Here is a 19730-nt window from a genome sequence, read left to right as displayed (position 1 = left end):
AGGTACAAGGACTGCCTAAAGAAATCTCTTGGTGCCTGCCACATTGACCACCGCCAGTGGGCTGATAACGCCTCAAACCGTGCATCTTGGCGCCTCACAGTTTGGCGGGCAGCAACCTCCTTTGAAGAAGACCGCAGAGCCCACCTCACTGACAAAAGGCAAAGGAGGATAAACCCAACACCCAACCCCAACCCACCAATTTTCCCCTGCAACCGCTGCAATCGTGTCTGCCTGTCCCGCATCGGACTGGTCAGCCACAAACGAGCCTGCAGCAGACGTGGACTTTTTACCCCCGCCATAAATCTTCGTCCGCGAAGCCAAGCCAAAGAATGTAAAATTAGTGCAAATAAGTTGTTACTAGTGGTGCAGACTATGTGGCTGAAGGGACCGTTTCTATGGTTCTCTGTTTTAGAGCTTGCTGCAGGCTATGCAAAGGCATATAAGAAGGCAGGGTTCACAGCTGCCTTGTAAAGCATGAGTTTTTTGCTGGGATTGGGATGGTCAAGGGGTTGCTGATGCACTGATGGTGGGCTCTCAACATATGTAAGGCAGTCTATGTTCTCCAAAATGTCACTGTGAACCATACTGTTGGAAAGCAAAGTTGGTAATGGACCTTTGCTTTATCATTGGAAGATCCATCCTTTTGTTGCTTCAGTAAATAAGTTGACAAAGAGCTTTTGAAACAAGAAAGTCAATAAACAAAAGTTCTGGAGAAACTCAGCTGGTCTTGCAGCATTCATAAGAGGCCAATAAACAACATTGTGGGCCTGAACCTTTTGTCAAAGTATGAGCAAAAAGCAGGCAGGCACCTGAATAAAAAGGTGGGGGAAGGAGGGAAGAAACGGTAGGGAGAGGAGGACAGGCCAACAGTCAAGAGGCCATAGGTGGACATGGATAGGAGGGCAGGAGAGGAAAGCTGAGAATTGATTGGGGAAAGAGGGTAGCTCTGTGAATGCAGAGCTGGAGGAAAGGAGAGAGAGGGAGAGGGAAAGAGAGAGAGAGAAGGAAGACATTGAGATAGGGAAAGGAAAAAAAGTGTGGGTGAACTAACAGAAACTGGAGAAGTTGATGTCAACACCATCTGCTTTTCCTCCAATTTACAGGAGGTCTCAGAATGACAGTGCATGCGACCATGGACAGACATGTCGGCATAGGAATGGAGCAGTGACAGAATTGTGTTATTATTAATCTTTAGTTATTATATATATTTCTTAGTAAAGTTAGTTTTAAGGTGGACAGGGCACAATTACAGAGACACATTTACACTCCGAGAAAAAAAAACATTTTGAAAGTTAAACTGTCTGTTAAGCCATTGTTTGGTGGAAGATGTGTAAACAGTCATAGAGCTGGAGTCAGGGCCTATGGGGGGGTGGTGTGCAGGGAGTACATCATACCTGAGCCTGGGGTCCAAAAGGGGGCCTGGGAGCCAAAGGGTGGGGGGGTTGGGAATTTCCTGAAATCTCAGAAATTGTTTGCATATATTTTGTGTGAGCCTGCATGGTTTATATATCTTAATTCATAGAAATTATGATCCATAATAATATGTAGTGTTGAGAAATGTAGAGGTATAATGAATAATGTTATTTGCTTTTATCATAGTATCAGTATGATTTAATGAGGATTTAATGGGGAAGCCATGGAGCCAGACTGAGATGGGCTCACTGCCCCACCTCTCCACATCGCTTTTGTTCAATTTTGTCCGGAATGTTCGCAAAGTATTGGTGTAACCTTTAATGGGATATAATAATACCTACATATGCATATTATATATAATTATCAAAAACTACAATACATTTTTTAGATGAAATACTACCTATAAATGCATTAAAGAAAAAAGATAATTTTGCCTTCAAGTTTCAAGTCAAAAACAATTGCCAAAGATGCGACAAGCTGATGCATGGCTACTTGTCTTAGCCGTCGCACTATCACAGCATGTAAGTAGGCATGGACCTCACGTAAATATTTAACCCAAAGAAGTAGGTTAATATTTGCCCAGAAAGGTAGTCCAATGTGTGAAACCAAGGGATTTTGGGTTTTACTACTGGCATGAAGGCAGAATTCGTGTTTGATGGAAACAGCTAGTTTATTACCAAGGGTGGGATTCACATCGGTAGTATGGTGTAATGATTGGCGATCACGGATCACCAAATAAATTTCCAATTATTTATGGTGTAGTGACTGGGGATCACGGATCACCAAATAAATTTTCAATTATTTATGCTAAAGTCATACAAAATAATTGACCACAATTTACTGGCCCTTTTTATTTGATAACCAATAATCAATATGTCATCTGCGCAAAGATTTTGAAATTTTGGTTTTATTCTATTTTTTAGATATAAAAGTATAAGTTATAAATCACCTCTCCAAAATATAGTCTCTCAAATTAGGATCCCAGAAAAGAAAAGACAGGAAAGAACTAGAGGAAAATGAAAAAATGGTCAACAAACGCTCTTTCATTTTGGATTAAGAGCGGCTTAAAAATATTTTTCATTGAACTCATCTATAGAATTGGAGCAAGAAGAAATTGTTGGAAACCACATCCCCAAACAAGGAGCAGTTGATTTATGTAATCATGTAAATATTGTAAATCAACCTATTCGCTGATGACGTGTTAGTTTATTTGACGGACCCGGGGGTGGGGGGTCGTTGGCCAGACAGAGGACCACACTGGAGGATTTTGGGATGGTCTCAGGTTATAAGGTAAATCTGGACAAGAGTGAAAGCATGCCTTTTATGAAAGGGGATTATAGACAATACCAACAGGGAAGTCAATTCAAATATCCGCAAGAAGGCAGTAAATATCTGGGGATAAAAGTAGACAAGGATTTACACAACTTATACAAACTTTGCTCCAGAAAAGTGAGAAGGACCTTGATAGCTGGAGAACTCTGCCCATAATTTTGGTGGGCAGAATTAACTGTGTTAAAATGAAGGTAATGCCAGGCTACAATATCGATTTCAGTCATTACCCATTCCATTGCCCCAGGGGTTCTTTGAAATACTCAGTGGATGTGTCAAAAAGTTCCTATGGAATGGTAAAGTGGCTAGAATCTCCATGGAAAAGTTGACTTGGAATTACAAATGGGGGGGGGAGGGTTAAAATTGCAAGATTTCAAAAAATATTACTGAGTGGCCCAGGTGAAGTTTATCACCTCACTCTTTGAGGATGCCAACCTCCCCCCCCACCCTTCTTGTGCACAAATTGGACCACATGCAGTAGGTGAAAAGATACCAGGATTGTTTATATATAAATGGCACATTAATTTTTAAGGAAACAGACAAAGCATGTACTTCAGACATGGCAAAAAAATAAATAAATGTATTGGATTGAAGATGGAGATATCTCCCAAAATGCCCTTGACCCAGAACAACCTAATGCCCATGACTTTGGATAATAAGGTCCTGGACACCTGGTTCCAGAAAGGGATCAGGCATATCGAGGATTGTTACAAGTGAGACTAGCTCATGTCATTCAAACAACTGAGGAATAAATATGATTTGTCTAATAGAACATTCTTCTAATATCGGCAACTAAGATCCTTTTTGAGGGACAAATGGCACCCTGCCTGTGTGTAGTGACATGGAGATTCTAATTCAAAGGAGGAATGTGCACAAGTTTATTTCTATGATATATTTTATATTCCAAAGTGAGGACCCGAAGCCAGGCTTACACAGGTTGAGGGAAATGTGGGAGTCGGACTTGGGCACAATAATCCATGAGCGGTGCTGGTCAGAACAGTGTCTGGACTGCATGACAGCAGTTATTAATGCCAGGTATAGGTTGGTGCCATGCAATTTCCTGCATCAACTGTACCTCATACCTCAAAAACTATATAAATCTAAATCAGAAATCTCAGAAATGTGCTTTAGGTGTGTAAAAAGGTGAGATCCTTCAGGGAGGACCTGGGAGACATTCTGAAAAAAATTATAAAAGTGGATTTTCCACAAGACCCAAAATTGTATCTTTAGGGAAACATTATGGATGTGTGTTTTAAATTGTCCAAGTACCAAATTCAGTTTGTGAAGGTCTCCTTGGCGGTAGCCAGGAAGTGTATAGTAGCCACGTGGAAGTCCAACTCCCAACTAAATATTGCACGATGGAATATGGAAATGCAGAGTTCCATACCCCTGGAGAAAATCACGTACAATTTAAGGAGGAAATATGACACATTTGTTAGAGTGTGAAATATATTGGTATGTGGATATGACTATACTTCTTCAGAATAGGATACTGAAACAATCTGTCCCAACAGATCAATGAAATGGAACGTGGTGCAGACACTGTGCTCTATTAATTGTTTTTTCTTTTTATTCCTTACCTTTGGTTACCCAGTCACCTTGGTTGTTTTTTCCTCTGCTTTTTCCTAGGTTTCTGTTGGGGTCATTTGTATTTTTCGCATCTGTATAATTTGTATTACTTTATTCATAGGTGTATTGGGGTAAGGGGTGGGGTGGGAAGGGTATGGGGGGGGATAAAAATCGACTTTGTATGTCATATGGGGTTGAAAGAGATTGTATTGTGTATTTGAATTTATAGGAGTCTTTGAAAATCAAAAATAAAATATTCTAAAAATCATGTAAATTTGGTAAATGCACAGTTAAAGCCATTAGATCTTTTGAGCTTGTTAACAGAGTACAGACTTGGTGACCTGTTTCCAAATGGTTGGGTTAGCTTAAGAATACTATTAACAATTCCAGCAACAGTAGCTTTTGCAGAGAGGTCATTTAGCAAACTCAAGCTAATTAAGAATTATTTAAGGTTGACAATTGCTCAGGATCTTTCTCCTTATCTGTATTGCAGCATAAACAAAGATGTTCAAAACAAATGTGCTTTCTTCATTCTGATCCTTTTATTTACCTTATATTTATCATGCTGGAAGGTCTGTGTGGCATTCTTTAGCCCTAATGGCATTCAGAGGAATTTGAAGAGGCTGAATGAGGTGATGATGGCGATCTTGGGGATATTATCAAGGTTAATGGGATCTGATGATATCCTTGCATGAGGGCCAACTTGGAGAAGATCTTTGCCCCGTGCAGGTTAGCTGCGAAGTTCTGGATGTGCAGCATGAGGTACTGATCCAGTGTTGTGGCCTTGTTGAGCCGACAGTAATTGCCACATGGTCTCCAGCCCCCGATTGCTTTCGGTACCATGTGCAGGAGAGAAGCCCATGGGCTGTCCGACCGCTGTATGATGCCAAGCTCCTCCAGCTTTCTGAATTCCCCTGCAAGCTGGAGCTTCTCCAGCGGAAGGTGTTGTGCCCTTGTGTGGAGCGGTGGGCTCTGGGTCAGGATGTGATGCTGTACTCCATGTTGGGGCATCACCGTGGTGAATTGGGGGGTGAGCACTGAAGGGAACTCAGCCAGGACCCTGGTGCACTTGTTGACCATTTTCTGTAAGGAGTCCAGGTGGAGTGCTGGGAGCCTGGCATCTTTGAGTGGGAAGGTTTGAAAGGTCTTGGCATGGATCAATCTCCTTCCCTTGAGGTCCATTGTGAACATGCAGGAAGTCTGCCCCAAGGACCGGCTGTTCCACTGCGGAAGAGGCTGCCTCCCAAATGCAGTTAGACCTTGCGGGTACTGTAGGTCTGAATTGTACTGTTGTTGGCAGCCCTCAGTGTGGGCCCCGACTGCTTGTTTCTGGTGTCCTGTCCCAATTGGGGCAGGACACTGACCTCTGCTCCTGTGTCCATGAGAAAGTGTTGTCTGGACTGTCGGTCCCAAAAGTACTGGAGGCTGTCTTGTTGGCCAGCTGTTGTGGCCGTTAGCAATGGCTGACCCCAGTATTTCCCTGAAACGTGCATGGCGGTTTGAACCAGCGGACTCTGGTGCCACACCTCTGGTGGTAGAAAGACCACTGGTCATCTGGATCACCTCTCCTGGGGCGCTGCTGTTCTCTCAGTGGCTTTGCATGGGTCTGGCTGTGGGGTTTAGTGATGAGCCCCGAGAATACCAAGCACTCTCTTCTGTCTCCACAGAACATCTGCTCATGCTGCAACTTTCCAGGGGTCACTGAAATCCACGTCAGTCTGGAGCAGTTGGATGTCCTCAGGTAGTTGCTCCAGGAATGCCTGCTCAAACATGATGCAGGACTCGTATTTGCCCAGGAGGGCCAGCATCTCATTCTTGAGGACTGACGAGGGCCTGTCCCCTAGCCCATCCAGGTGGAGCAGATGTGCCCCTCTCTCACACTATGAGACCCTGAAGGTCTCAATCAGCATCTCCTTGAAGGCAGTATATGTGCTTTCCAATGGGGGTTTCAGGATGAAGTTGGCACCCGGCCTGCTTTTTCCTGGTCCAGGGCACTCACCATGTGTTAGTACCAGGTGGATTCTGCTGAGATTTGCCAGATCTGGAACTGTGCCTCAGCCTGGTCAAACCACACATGTGGTCAATTCATCCAGAAGGTTGGCAGCTTGAGAGCAATCAGATTGACCGCTGCCATTGCTGGGTTTAGATGGCATCACAACATGGATTTTAAAAAAGCGGGTTTCCTGGGTGCAGGTTCTTTCCTGAATAACAATGCTCTTCTTCCCCACACGCTGTCCCTGTCTGTTGGCTGCGCAGCAAGGCCAGCTCCATTTTGGGGTCACTGGCCTTTAAGCTGTTGGGGCCAGAGCCACTGCGTGGGCTGCTGGTCTTTTGTTGCACTCGCTGTCTGTAGTGCTGGCTCAATCGCCGTGGCAGTGGACCGCCACAACATAACCACTTTTAAATGGTTGCTTCTTTCAATCCTTACCTTGCTGTGAAATCATTGAATGAACACAGATTCCAAAATCTCCATGCAAAAGAGGGGGATATGTGGAAAATCATTCATATGAAGAAACATTGCTCTGAAAACAAATTTGTGAATTTTAAAAAGGTCAGATGACTTGATGTTTCAAAATACTTCGTAATTATTTTTGAGCAACAATTTAAAGAATCTGAGTTTCAAACCAAAACTGACTGAACTTTAAAATAATCTCTTCAGAATTATGCCTGAACTGTAATTGTTTTGGTTTTGCTAGACACACACATATATACATTTGCACATAGTGGGATTAAGTTAGAGTTAAATTTAGAGTTAAATAAGAAGTGTTTTATTATTAATAGTTATTTTAATATAAATGATTGTTTTGATGATACCATTGTCTTGGTGAATTTCTATTACTGCTGATCTCATTCGTAACAAGTGGGAAATTGAAATGGGAGAGAGGAGTGGATTAGGGAGTCACTGAGTGAATGGATCCTGTAGAAGGCAGAGAAGAGAGGGGTGGAGAAGATATGTCTAAGGCTGGAACCCCCAACACCACCATCGCTTGGCCACCTATAGCCCGGAGCCTCCACCCCAATTCTCTCCCTTTCCCTCTGTCTCCTTTCTTCTATTTTCATTCACAGAGCCACACCCCTCACCCCCACCCATGAACAATTCTCACCTTTCCTCTCCTGTCCTATCATTGTTTGCCTGTGGTCCTCCACCCTGCCTTTTCATTCAGGCATCTGCTTGCTTTTTGCTCATACCTTGATGAAGGGGTCAGGCCCGAAACATTGTTTATACCTCCTATGGATATTGTGAGACCTGCAGAAATCCCCCAGCATGTTTGTGCTTTTACTACAATCACAGCACCTGCAGACTTTAGTGTTTCACTTCATTCACCAATCAATGTTCATTTCTAATGTCTCTTCTGGAAGGGAACCTATTTTCCAGATGCCAGTTCCAGTTTGTGGTTGATTCTTGCATATTCATTGCAAACACAGGTAGGCAAAGAGTGTTGCAAATATCGGCCAAACATCAGCAGTATATCCCAGAAAAAGGTCAAAAAGATTTATAGGCAAGACAGAATTTTATTTCTATATAGTAAAAACTTTGATAATATCACATACATCTTTCAAAGAGGACTATATCTGGCATATATTGCCATTCATAAGGTCTAGACTTTATTGAAAATAAAGACTGCATTAAGCAGTGTTGCATTAGGTTATTTGCAATAAAATATACAAAAAATTAAATGTAAATGTGAAAACACAAAAAGCAAAAATATGCAGCATTTCTGAAGGACATGAAGCACTGAAACATTGATTAATCGTACTATGAATTGAATTTACTGTTATTGTTCTCACTGGTTATATATTCTGAACTGGCATCCAAGTATCTGGAAACACAAATCTGGGTTTTTTTCCCATTAGTGGCTGCGCCTCAATACTAAACATTTTTTTGTGGTACTGGAGCATTCTGGGAATTGGAAATGTGATTCTGTTGCCGTCTGTAGTTTGTCTGAACCCTGCACATTGCTGTGGATGAATGCCATAACGTACAATCACAAAATCAACAGAATTTGTCAGACCAATACCGAACATCATCTCGTAAATTGAATAGAATACAAATTAATTCTTAAATAAATCCTCAATGAACAAGTTATTTAGTGTGTATTAGACAGATCTGTGCTTTGTGCAAAAGGATTACAAAAAACACAAACAGATTCTCCAATTCAAAACTGACTATGAATGTCTTTAATAGAATTAAATAATTGTGCCATCAATCCTTGATGAGTAAGTTGATTTCATTATGACCATCAAAGTTCTCATTTATTATCAGAATATTGTTATTTAACAAATAATTTTAAAAACTGTATGATCAAACTTTTTTTTCAATCTCTTCCTCCTGATTAACCTATAGATTTACTCCATTTTTTAATTACTGAAAGCATTGATGATTTTCTGTGCTCTGAGACCAGACAATCGACATTCCCTTAACCTGCAGAATTTGGAACAAACAAACTTGTGACTGATTTCTGTAGCAGTAAGAATGGTAAGTTGGGAAGAGTACACTAACGTGTGACAACAAAGCACATGAACTATTCAAAGACAAATAGGTGGTGCACACACTGATGCCTTAGAACAGAAGACAAAGAAATGTTCTAAATGAAAAATAAATAAACTGTAACATTACAGATAATTTACAATGGCAGCAGGTTTTGTAGAATCAGGAGTCAGACGGTTGAGTGAAATGCCATCACTGTTTATTGAACTACATTATGCTGGAGATAAATAATGGCTATGCACCCTCTGTCCACCTCTAACACAACATTTTGGAACCTAGTGACTGCTGAATACAAGTAAGCATCATGGACTCACTCCAGTCATCCTTTAATTAATCACAATTTGCATTTATCTGCTATGTTAGAGCAGCCTGTTCATATTTACACTGACATTTGGACATCTGGTTAGTACAACGTAAGAATGTAGTTGCAGTAATTTTCCAACTAAGACATTTTACAGCATTGTGAACATTTCCCCCCCACTAGCCCTGAAAATGAAATGCACAGGTAGTTTTGCGATACTGTGAATCGGGGTCTCTGAAATCTGAAAATTACAGACCACCTAGTCAAGGTGTTTAAGTTAATCAGCAGGAATTTGCAAGAGTGAATAAAACAAGCACATGAAAATGTATCACTTTCAGCCATATAATTGGCTGTAAAATCACACCAATGTCGAGAAGGTTTACGAAGAACTGTATTAAAGGTGCCTCATTGAAATTAAAACAATGCTACACAATTGGCCCTCAATATTACGCTGACCCATATATTCCTTCCTAAAAGATGTACTAAACCCTCCCTATCCCATATCCCTCTAGGTTTCTTTCATCCATGTATCCATCTAAGAGTATCTTAAGTCCCCCAATGTTTCAGCCCCCACCACCATCCCTGCAAGGCATTCCAGGTACCCAGAACTCTTTGTGTAAGAAACTTACTCCTGATCTTCCCTCTAAATTTCCCTCCCTTAACTTTGTTCTTATGTCCTATGGTGTTTGCTGATCCTGAATAATGAGGCTGAATGGCCTGCATCTACTTTTATAACACATGGGAAAAATAAGTTGTGCTTTCCTAGTGTTTCTAAAGCCATTATACAAAATGAAAACTCGATTGGTCTAACATAGGCTATAATATAATATTTGGATCCAATCTGTTGAACCAGAGTTTTATCTCAAAAAATGAAAAAGAACAAACTACAGATGCAGGAAATCTGAAATGAAATCAGAAAATCCTGGAAGTACTTAGCAGGTCAGACAGTAACTGAGGAAAAATATTTGATCTTGTGTCCATCCTGTTTCTCTTTACATTGGTGCTGCCTGGCCTGCTAGGTGTTTTGATCCTTTTATGTCCATATTTAGACATGATTAACTACTCTCTTATATATTATGACAGGAGTTAACTGAGCAAAAACAAAGTTACTGTGATTTTTACTAATATTATTGTTTATTCTATATTTTCTTTCATCGGGTTAATGTATGGATAAAACCCTGAAAATTAAATGATACATTTTCAAATCAAATTCTATGGTTCACTAATTTAGTAGAGATAGAAACCCATTTAAAATCAGGTCATATTTTTACTAGGTTAGTGGACCAAATCATTTAAAAAGAACATTTAATGTATTAGAATGACAGTATTTTAGATAGTTGTAACTCATTGAATAACACATTTGGCAAGGTTTCTCTAATTTTCGAATTAAAAGGCCTTTCTTTGTCCTGCATTATAAACAGCTTAAAACATGAAACATAATAGCATCTGCTTCTGTGCTTCTTTCATTCTGGCCTCCCTCCCTCGCACTGATGTGATTTATCAAGATAGTTGTTTAAAGATGGCTTGTACAATCAGGGAGGATCCCTACCACCCTCCACGAAGCATCTTCCAGCTACTCCCATCAGGAAAAAGATACGGAAATGTCAGAGCCAGAACTACCAGACTGAGGAACAACTTCTTCCTATCGGCAGTGAGTCTGCTGAAAGACTGCCAAAACAACTCTCCGTGATTCTACTATTAATATTTATTTTAATAAATGTACATACGTACTGTGTACAGGTATACCCTGCTTTATGAAACTAAAGTGCTCCTATGAAATCTTCTGTAAGCCGAAGTGGCGTAAAGAGAAAACCCATTCACTACTATTGAAGGCTATTTTCGTAAAAGCGAAAACCCATTCAAATTTCTTTCAGATAGCAAACACAGGTTTCTTCGTAAAAGCGAATTTTCATAAAATGAGTCTTCATAAAACAGGGTATACCTGTACATGTCTTAATGCATGTTTTACACTGTTCTGCACCATGGACTGGACAACACTCTTTCATCAGGTTGTACTGGTACAATCAGATGACAAATAAACTTAAACTTGTGCCCTCTTACATTACCGTTTCAGCTTTAGTGGCCATGAATTCTACAATCTGGATTCCAAACTCTGGAATATCCTTTCTTAATATCTGTGGCTTGAAGGCTCTCATCTTTCTTTAAAAATACCCTTTTCTCATTACTTTTGTAGATCACATTTTTATATGTGGAAATTGAACCTCTGTAAAGTGGATTTGTGTCCTGAAAATATAACATGATATATATATTCAGTAAAAATTGCACACATTATGCTATTGACCAATAGTGCACGACCTCTATTTCTATGGTAACTTTATAGTTCATTGCCATTTCAAGTTATGTTACAATCATGTCAGTAATATTAATGATCAGAAATCAGTTCTGTACTTCATGAATATTCTTGTTAAATTAGCTGTTATTAGTACATTTCTATATTGACTACAATAGTTTTATGAGCTCAGCAAAATATGCAAGGCCATTATATAGTTATATTCAAATGGAATTAAAGAAATTATTTAAATTTGTATACATACTGTTTGCCATTTAGCTTTTGCTCGTTCTGCCTCAAATTTGGCTACTTCTTTATGGTCATGAATTGATATAAGCATCTTCCATATACAGAGAATAATCAATCCAACAACAAGGATAGCCAAAGATATTCCTAAAATTATCATAAAAATATTTGGTGGCAAAGGACATTCTGCAAAAAAAATAATAATGTTTCAGTACATGATTGTTGTTAAGATAGAGAAACATTGGTTGGAGTGATAGTTTTGAGAATGAATAACAGGATCTGAAATCATGTGAAATACTGTGCTCTAGAGCCAACCAAAAATTGATAAAAGTGGAGGGCTTGTTCTCTGTTAAAGATGCCACATTTTCATTCACACCTCAGCAGATGCGTGCAATTCAATAACAGAGTCTACTGAAGTTTGCTATGGTGGGCACATAATAAAAACAAGGACTGAATTAATGCACAATTCCAAATTCTATGCATTTAATCATGTACTTTCTCGGTCTTGGATCTAATTCCAAACTTCCAACATTTATTCAATTTTTCAATAAAGTTACCTGGCACGGAGACTATCCCTTCAGCCCAACAAGTCCACAGTGACCGTCAATCCATTTTTATGAGTTTTCCACACATTCCTATTGACTTCCCAGATTTCACAACTCATCTACAAAGGGCAATTTACAGTTGCCAATGAGCTTTCCAACCCACATGGCTTTGGGAGGTGGGAGGAAACCAGAACATCTGGGAGAAACCCATGTAGTCTTAGGAAGGATTTTAAGTGTAAGATAGAAAAGGATTATTTGGAGATGCCAAATGTTGAATTACATTCTCTTAAAAAAATGAACAATTAAAAATGCACAGAAGGTAATAGACATTTTATTATAAAGTCAAGAACTGCCATTAATAATTGAGATGCAAGAGGTTAGGATTGAACCTGTGCTCTCGGACTTGTGAGGCAGCAGGTGCCATTAGCTGTGCCACTGTGCCATCCTCCATGCAATTGTTTTCAAATGAAATAATTATTTTATGTTTAACTTTTGGTCTGATCATAATTGTGTCTCTATAGATAATCAATAACAACAACTACCGTATTCCAAATATTTAAATAACTCAATCATATAGTCTTATTAAAGAAAATTCCTAGAAACAAAGACACAAAATAACTCTAAAATGTATATGATTTCCTTCAAGGATCTGCTTCAAAACCTTGCTACATGTTCTGACTAATGTAGATTGTGTGAACTTGTTTTTAATTCATTTTTTTAATTAAACATTTCACTTACTGAAGTGGGAAATGCAATCAAATATTCTCAATTTCTCCCCCTCAAACTATCAAGTGAAAATATTTATGAGAAATATAACTTGGAAATATTTCTGAAAGCAAATCCTCTTCCAGCCTTCTTGGCCCCCAAACTATCTGCAGATTGAGACATGGTCAAGCACGCCATACTCTTACAATGCTTCTCTTCCACTGTCCAATATACTGGGAATTCCTCTTGTTTTAGTTCCACTTTCAAATAGGCGGGCAGTTAAATACTTGGGAGAAACCCCCAACATAAAAGACACAGCATTTTTTTATTACTGCTTTGAAAACTGATGTCAACAGTGAATTGCATCTCAATTATTAATGGCAATTCTTGACTTCCTAATAAAATGTCTATTACCTTCTGTGCATTTATAATTGTTCATTTTTTAAGAGAATGTAACTGCAGCTTTTTTAAAATTCAACATTTGGCATCTTCAAATAATCCTTTTCTATCTTACTTTTAAAATCCTTCCTAACACACAATGAGCCATATTTTGCTGACAACTGAGTAGCATTTCCAAGGACAGCTCCAATGTGTGTACCAGCAGGTTCTCAACTTTCATTCCTGTGTCCTCTTGCAGAAGTCGAAAAAAACACCTGAACGTAACACAGAGGCACTCACTGTCACAATTTATTGAGTTGATGAGTAGATACGCTTCCTATTTGGTCCCTTAGCATTACATCAGTCAGACTTGGTACATTGAATGTGATCACATTTCACTAAAATTGGAAATTTAACTGATTTTAGTTTATTTTTTATTTCCTTGCAATTTTTTTTTCAAATTAACTCAAAGCAATTTAATATTTTTAAAACAAAAGTAACATTTTAATAATTTCAATCTTCATTACAGTATTTACATCAATTTCAACAGTTTTTAAATGAGCCTGATTATCACAAATTGCAATATCTCCAGGGTAGTACTTAGGATGTAAAAACACAGAAATGCTGGAGGAACTCAGCAGGTCTTGCTGCGTCCACAGGAGGTAAAGATATATAACTGATGTTTCGGCCTCGACCCTTCTTCAGGGTATGAGTAAAAAGCAAGGGAGAAGAAAGAAAGGCAGGGGAGGAGTACAGACCAACAAACAAGGTGTTAATTGGCATAGATAGGAGGACAGAGAGAGGAAAAGTGAGAATTGATGGGGGGGGGGGGCTGGGCTCTGTGAATGCAGAGCTGGGGAAAAGGAGACAGGTTGAATTTTTACACAGAAGTAAAGGAGAAATACCGAAAAAAAAAAATCAGCATACTTACTTCTGGCGGGGCCGTTCACAAGACAGGATGTTTACTCGGCAGCTGCGGTGATTTTGGAGTTGCTGTATTTTCAAAAGCTGGACATTTGAGGTGGAGGTAGGTTGAGGAGGGAGTAGGTCATTCCCTATCACCCCTGTCTCCATCCCCATTGGTGCCCTTTCTTACCTTTGGTGGAAAAGTGATTCATCCCCCAGCACCCAGTGGGAGAGAAGCAGGCGGCGGCTGGCTCAATGCGGGAGCGATGGCTGTCTTCCTTACCCATGATCTCTCATGCAGCTGGAACCGCTCTGTGTAACTCTGGCTCTGGTAGAGCGGTTCTAGCTGCATGGGGGATTATGGGTAAGGAAGTCAGCCATGGCTCCAACACTGAGCTGTCGCCGCCTGCTTCTTGCCACTGCCACCTGCTTCTTGCCGCGAGCCGGTGCAACGCTCAGGTGAACTCTGGGTTCGGCCCCTGCTGCCGCATCTGGAATTAGATGGGGGCGCAGGGCCACAGATGGGTGGGGCGGGAGTGGGGGGAATTGACGGCTGGGGGAATTGACAGCTGGGGGGCAGGGGACAATAGATGGCTGGAAGCGGGGGGGGGGGGGGGGGGGAATGGATGGCCAGGGCTAGGAACAAGGTTGACAGGGGTAGGAGCCTATTTTTGTGGAATGCCTGCAGTCAATTTAGATTGCAGCCACTCGCAAAAATGTGCAGGGGTCCTGGTGGAAAATGAATAAATATTATCTTGAGATTTTTACATGCCAGTGGAGCAGAAAACTTTTGCAAATTTTCTGCTCCTCCGTGGCTGTGTAAAAGTGCTTAGAGAGAAAAGGGAAGAGAGAGAGAGAAAAAGAGAGACAAAGAGCTAAAGGAAAGGAGACAGAGGTAGGGAGGGGATTGTAGCTAATGGAAACCGGAATGTGTCATCTAGAGGCCTCGTTCCCTCTCCTAGCCTGCTCTGTTAACAGGAGGGCAATAAAACCAAGCCTTAAGATCGATGATAGCTGCCAGTCTGCAAAAAAAATTAATTTGGTTGTGGGGCCAAAATGGGGCAAGTGTGGGCAGTGGATCAAATTAAGTACCTTTGTTTTATGACCACACATGCAGCAGGTGTCAGAAGGACTAATAAGATTCAAGGAAGGCAGGCACATTGGCTTGGCAGTGAACTTTTCAGGTGGTCAACAACGAGGGTGGAAATCATTTATTTACTTCATTTTCTTTTCTCATATTGTGTTTCAGCTCCAGAACTTGATGAAGGATATATGGCAGATTCATAGACATAGCTGATCTTTCATTAGTAATTTGAAATACTGTTTGCAAAGGTGTATATAATTAATATAACCTAAGATATGATGTACAATTGAATATATTTTCAAAGATAGTTCATCTGGAACATATCTGTCCCTTTCTGAAATCAGATGTTGTCTAATAGATGATGTTTGAATCGATATTTAAATTGTTAATTCATAATACAGTATTTATTTTTGAGGGCTATGTTCCACCCAGTTCTGATGAAACATCACTGGCTCAAAACATAAACTCTGTTTCACTCTTCACAAAGGCCACCTGACTTGTTTCATATTTCTTAGATTTTCAATTAATGTATTGATGGCAGTCTGCATTCATTCTTATATACCCCCCATCTCATGAATAGGATATTTTACTTACTCAAGAGTAATATGGGTACTTTCCGCTAAAATTATGCTGAAAACTCAAATGGAATGTGAGACAAATAAAATGTATATTAAATATAATTTAATAAGTTTGTTCTCAATTTTTAAATATCGTAACTTATGCTTCACAGATATCTGCCATCCTGAGGCATGACAAAGATAGAAAAGACTTTTATGAATTGATCTAAATGATGTGTGGTCATGCTCACCTGTTTGTTCAAGATCATAAAGTACTGATCTTCCATTTTCATGTTTAACAAAACGGAATGATATTGTACAATCATCGGCACCTTTTAACGTACAGTAGGTCGATTGGTTTTCTTTAAAGTCTACAAAAGAAATGGTTTGAGAATACAGATTTAAAGTCATGTTTAAAAATGAGCAAAAATCAAACTGAAACCACTCTGAAAATTATCTAAAATGGCTATTTTTTTCTATTCAGTGATTGATAAAATAATATTTCAGTAAAATACATCTGAAATCTTATTTCCTTTCAAATGGTTTGTTGGAAAGGATTCTCAGCTCTTTTCATTTTAGTCACTTCATGTGTGATCCATCAGCATTGGCTCATAAAGACATGAGTCAACTGTCTTCAGTAGCAATTTCATAAAATTGGGCATGCAGTCTTCCAGCATTCATCACATTCCTTCCACAGCACTTGATACCCCCTAGTTCCCATCTTCCAAAAATTCTTCATCGTCAGTCTTTATAATAAATCTACTGAGAAAACATTACACTTCACTCAAACAAAATGATGTTGAGACTTTTGATATAGAATGAGGTGAGTATTTCAAGCAGATATAAAATTGTAATATTTTAAAGCTTTAAGTATTAATCCTTCTGTTATGTTGAATGTTACACGGAAGTCTGCAGATGCTGTGATTGTAGTTGAAACACAGAGATGAGGGAGGAACTTGGTAGGTCTCTTAGTGTCCATAGGAGGTAAGATATCTCTGTGTTTTGACTAAATGTTGCGTAACTATCATTTTACTTAAAAGCTTTGTAGGACCACATTAACAAATTTATACTGATTTCAATGTAATTTACTTGGAATTTAACTATTTATTGTTCTAAATAACAAGTTCCATATTTGAACAGTTCCTTTTGGCACGGGAGCAGCAATTGTATTCATTTTCACAGATGAACCTTCAGGGACGGAGATTCAACAACATCTGCGAGAAAACATTCCAACACACCTCAGTTTTCAATGACTGTTCCCTCATCTTGTAATGATGTTACCTCATTCAAGATTTTCCTACGAGTGGAAACATCTCAACATCTCCTCTCTCATGCCCTATCAAAATGGCATCCTTCTAAATCAATCAATATCTCTCTAGCTGATCATAAAAGGACAACTCTCTCATTCCAGAGATTAGCTTTGTGAATCTCTAATTGTCTGTCTCCCACACCACTTCATCCTTTCTTAAAAAGAAAATTGAATTTAAATGAATTCTTTATAGTCACGTGTCCTGAGATACAGTATAAAGCTTTGTTTTGTGTGCTGACCAGGAAGTCAACTCATATTGCAGCTTGTGTAATAATAATAAACAGATGGATAAATCAACTATATATAGGGAAGTGTACAATTAGTTAAATAGTGCATGGTATTGAGAAATGTACAAAAACATAGTGCTGGATAGAGAGAAAACATAGTGCTGGTTAGAGAGAAAACAAAGTGCTGGGTAGAGAGAAAAGTACAGTTAAACCATCATCTTTTTGCCAGTGATACATCCATTGAAGATAGTAGCAGGAGAGAAAGTGTCCTTAAATCTGAAGGTTCATTTTTTTTAAAGCACGTATGTAACTTATTTAATATATTGGCAGCTTTCCCAAGACAGTGGGAGGTGTAGCCAGAGTGGATGGATGGGAGGCTGGTTTGCGAGCATGGCCCGAGATGAGTTTGCAACTCTCTGCAGTTTCTTGCTGCCTTCAGCGGAGCAGTTCCCATTGCAAATACTGATACATCCAGACAAGATACATGGTACATCTATAAAAGTTGTTAAGAGACCTTGTGGATATGCCAAACTTCATGAAACACAAAGTCTGCAGACGCTGTGATTGTAGTAAAATTACACTGAAATGCTAGGAGAACTCAGCCAGTCTTTTTAATATCCATGGGATACAAAGATATATTGTCATTGTTTCGGGCCTGAGCCCTTCTTCAATGAATAAGCAGAATAAGCCAGAATCAGAAAATCTCAGAAAGTGACAAAATTCAGACAATGCTGTGACTGGGGGAGGAATCCAGGTCAACAAAAGGATAGGATAAGGGCCGAGGTAAGAATATAATATTTGTAAAAAAGGAGGTGGAATGGAGAGACAGAGCTGGGGGAAAGTGACAGAGGAAGAAATGGGGGGGGGGGGGGGAAACAAAAGCCAGAGAGGTCGATGTTACTGCCATCTGGTTGGAGGGTGCCCAGTTGGAAGATGAGGTGCTGTTCCTCCAATTTGCAAGCAGACTCAGTCTGGCAGCGCAAGGGAACATGATCAGTCATGTCAGCAAGGGAATGGAAAATGAAAATGGGTGGCCATTGGGAGATCCACGATATTGTGGTGGACAGAACTGAGGTGCTCAGCAAAACAAACTCCCAATCTGTGTCCAGTATATCGATGTAAAGGAGACCACAATGGGAGCACTGGATGCTGTAGTTGACCCCTGCAGATTCACAGGTGAAATGTTGTTTCACTTGGAAGGACTATTTTGGGCCCTGAATGATGGGGAGGGAGGAGGTGTGGCGCAAGTGCCTCATGAACCCATGATGATGATCAACTTCATCCTCTTTGCTGCCAACTTCCAACCTGACCTCAAAAAAACACTCTCCCTTTCCTCGATCTCTGTCCCAAACTAGGGAGACAAACTCACAACAGACATTTTCTACAAACCCACCAACTCCCACAGCTACCTTGACTAACCTTCTTCCCACCCTGTCCTCTGTAAGGACTCCATTCCATTCTCTCAATTCCTCCGTCTCCGACAAATCTGTACCCAGGATGAGGACGTCCATGCCAGATCATCAGAGATGCTCTCCTCCTTCAAACAATGTGGCTTTCACTCTATCATCATCAATTTAACGCTCACCCGTATATCCTCCAATACCTGCACATCTGCCCTGGCCCCCTCCACCCCCCACGCACAACAAGGACAGGATTCCTCGTCCTCACCTACCTCCCCACCAGTATCTGCATCCAACACATCCTCCTTTGCCATTTTCACCACCTACTACATGATCCCACCACAAGACACATATTACCCTATCCTCTCCTCTTTCCACTGGGACCGCTCCCTCCATGACTCCCTTGCCTACTCCTTCCTACCGACCAATTGTCCCCTTGCGACCTACCCCTGTGACCGCAGGAGATGCTCCACTTTTCCGACAACTCCTCCCTCACCACCTTTTGAGGCCCAAAATAGTCCTTCCAAGTGAAGCAACATTAGACTTGTGAATCTGAAGCAGTAATCTAATGCATCCAGTAATCCTGTTGTTGTTTCCTCTACATCGGAGAGTCTGGATTGAGCACCTCAGCTCTGTCTGCCGCAATAACATGGATCTCCCAGTGGCCACCCATTTCAATTCTCCATCCCACCCCTTTGCTGACATGTCTGTCCCCTTAACTTCTTCCCTGTTACCTTCCCCTTGCTCTATCTCTCCTTTTCATCTCCTTTTGCACAAACATGATACATTCTTACCTCGTCTCATCATATCCAATTAACACCTTTTGTTGGCCTGGATTCCTCCCCTCACCAGCATTATCTGAATTCTGAGTCTTTCTGAAATTTTCTGCTTCCGGCTTATTCTGCTTATTCCTTGAAGAAGGATTCAGGCCTGAAATGTTGGCAATATATATTTGTTTCTTTTGGACACTGAAAAGACCGGC

General features: G+C 40.2%; 1 protein-coding gene across 5 annotated transcripts in view; it reads right to left on the bottom strand.

Annotated features, from left to right (window-relative positions):
• Nucleotides 1-7845: 7845 nt before the first annotated feature.
• itgb6 (integrin, beta 6) overlaps nucleotides 7846-19730 on the bottom strand; it is a 75136-nt gene continuing 63251 nt past the window's right edge. For 4 of the 5 annotated variants that reach the window (XM_069935388.1, XM_069935389.1, XM_069935387.1 and 1 more), the window contains 3 exons: nucleotides 16064-16183; nucleotides 11657-11823; nucleotides 7846-11345 (listed from right to left, as the gene is read on the bottom strand). In XM_069935388.1, the coding sequence (XP_069791489.1) occupies nucleotides 11178-11345; nucleotides 11657-11823; nucleotides 16064-16183 (455 nt within the window). In that variant the 3' untranslated portion in view covers nucleotides 7846-11177. Of the gene's footprint in view, nucleotides 11346-11656; nucleotides 11824-13581; nucleotides 13664-16063; nucleotides 16184-19730 lie in introns of those variants that run through there. The other variant, XM_069935391.1, reaches the window with a different exon arrangement.

Source organism: Narcine bancroftii, chromosome 4 (genome assembly GCF_036971445.1).
Source record: "Narcine bancroftii isolate sNarBan1 chromosome 4, sNarBan1.hap1, whole genome shotgun sequence".
Taxonomy (NCBI): Eukaryota; Metazoa; Chordata; class Chondrichthyes; order Torpediniformes; family Narcinidae; genus Narcine; species Narcine bancroftii.
This window is presented reverse-complemented; position numbering and strand designations above follow the sequence as displayed.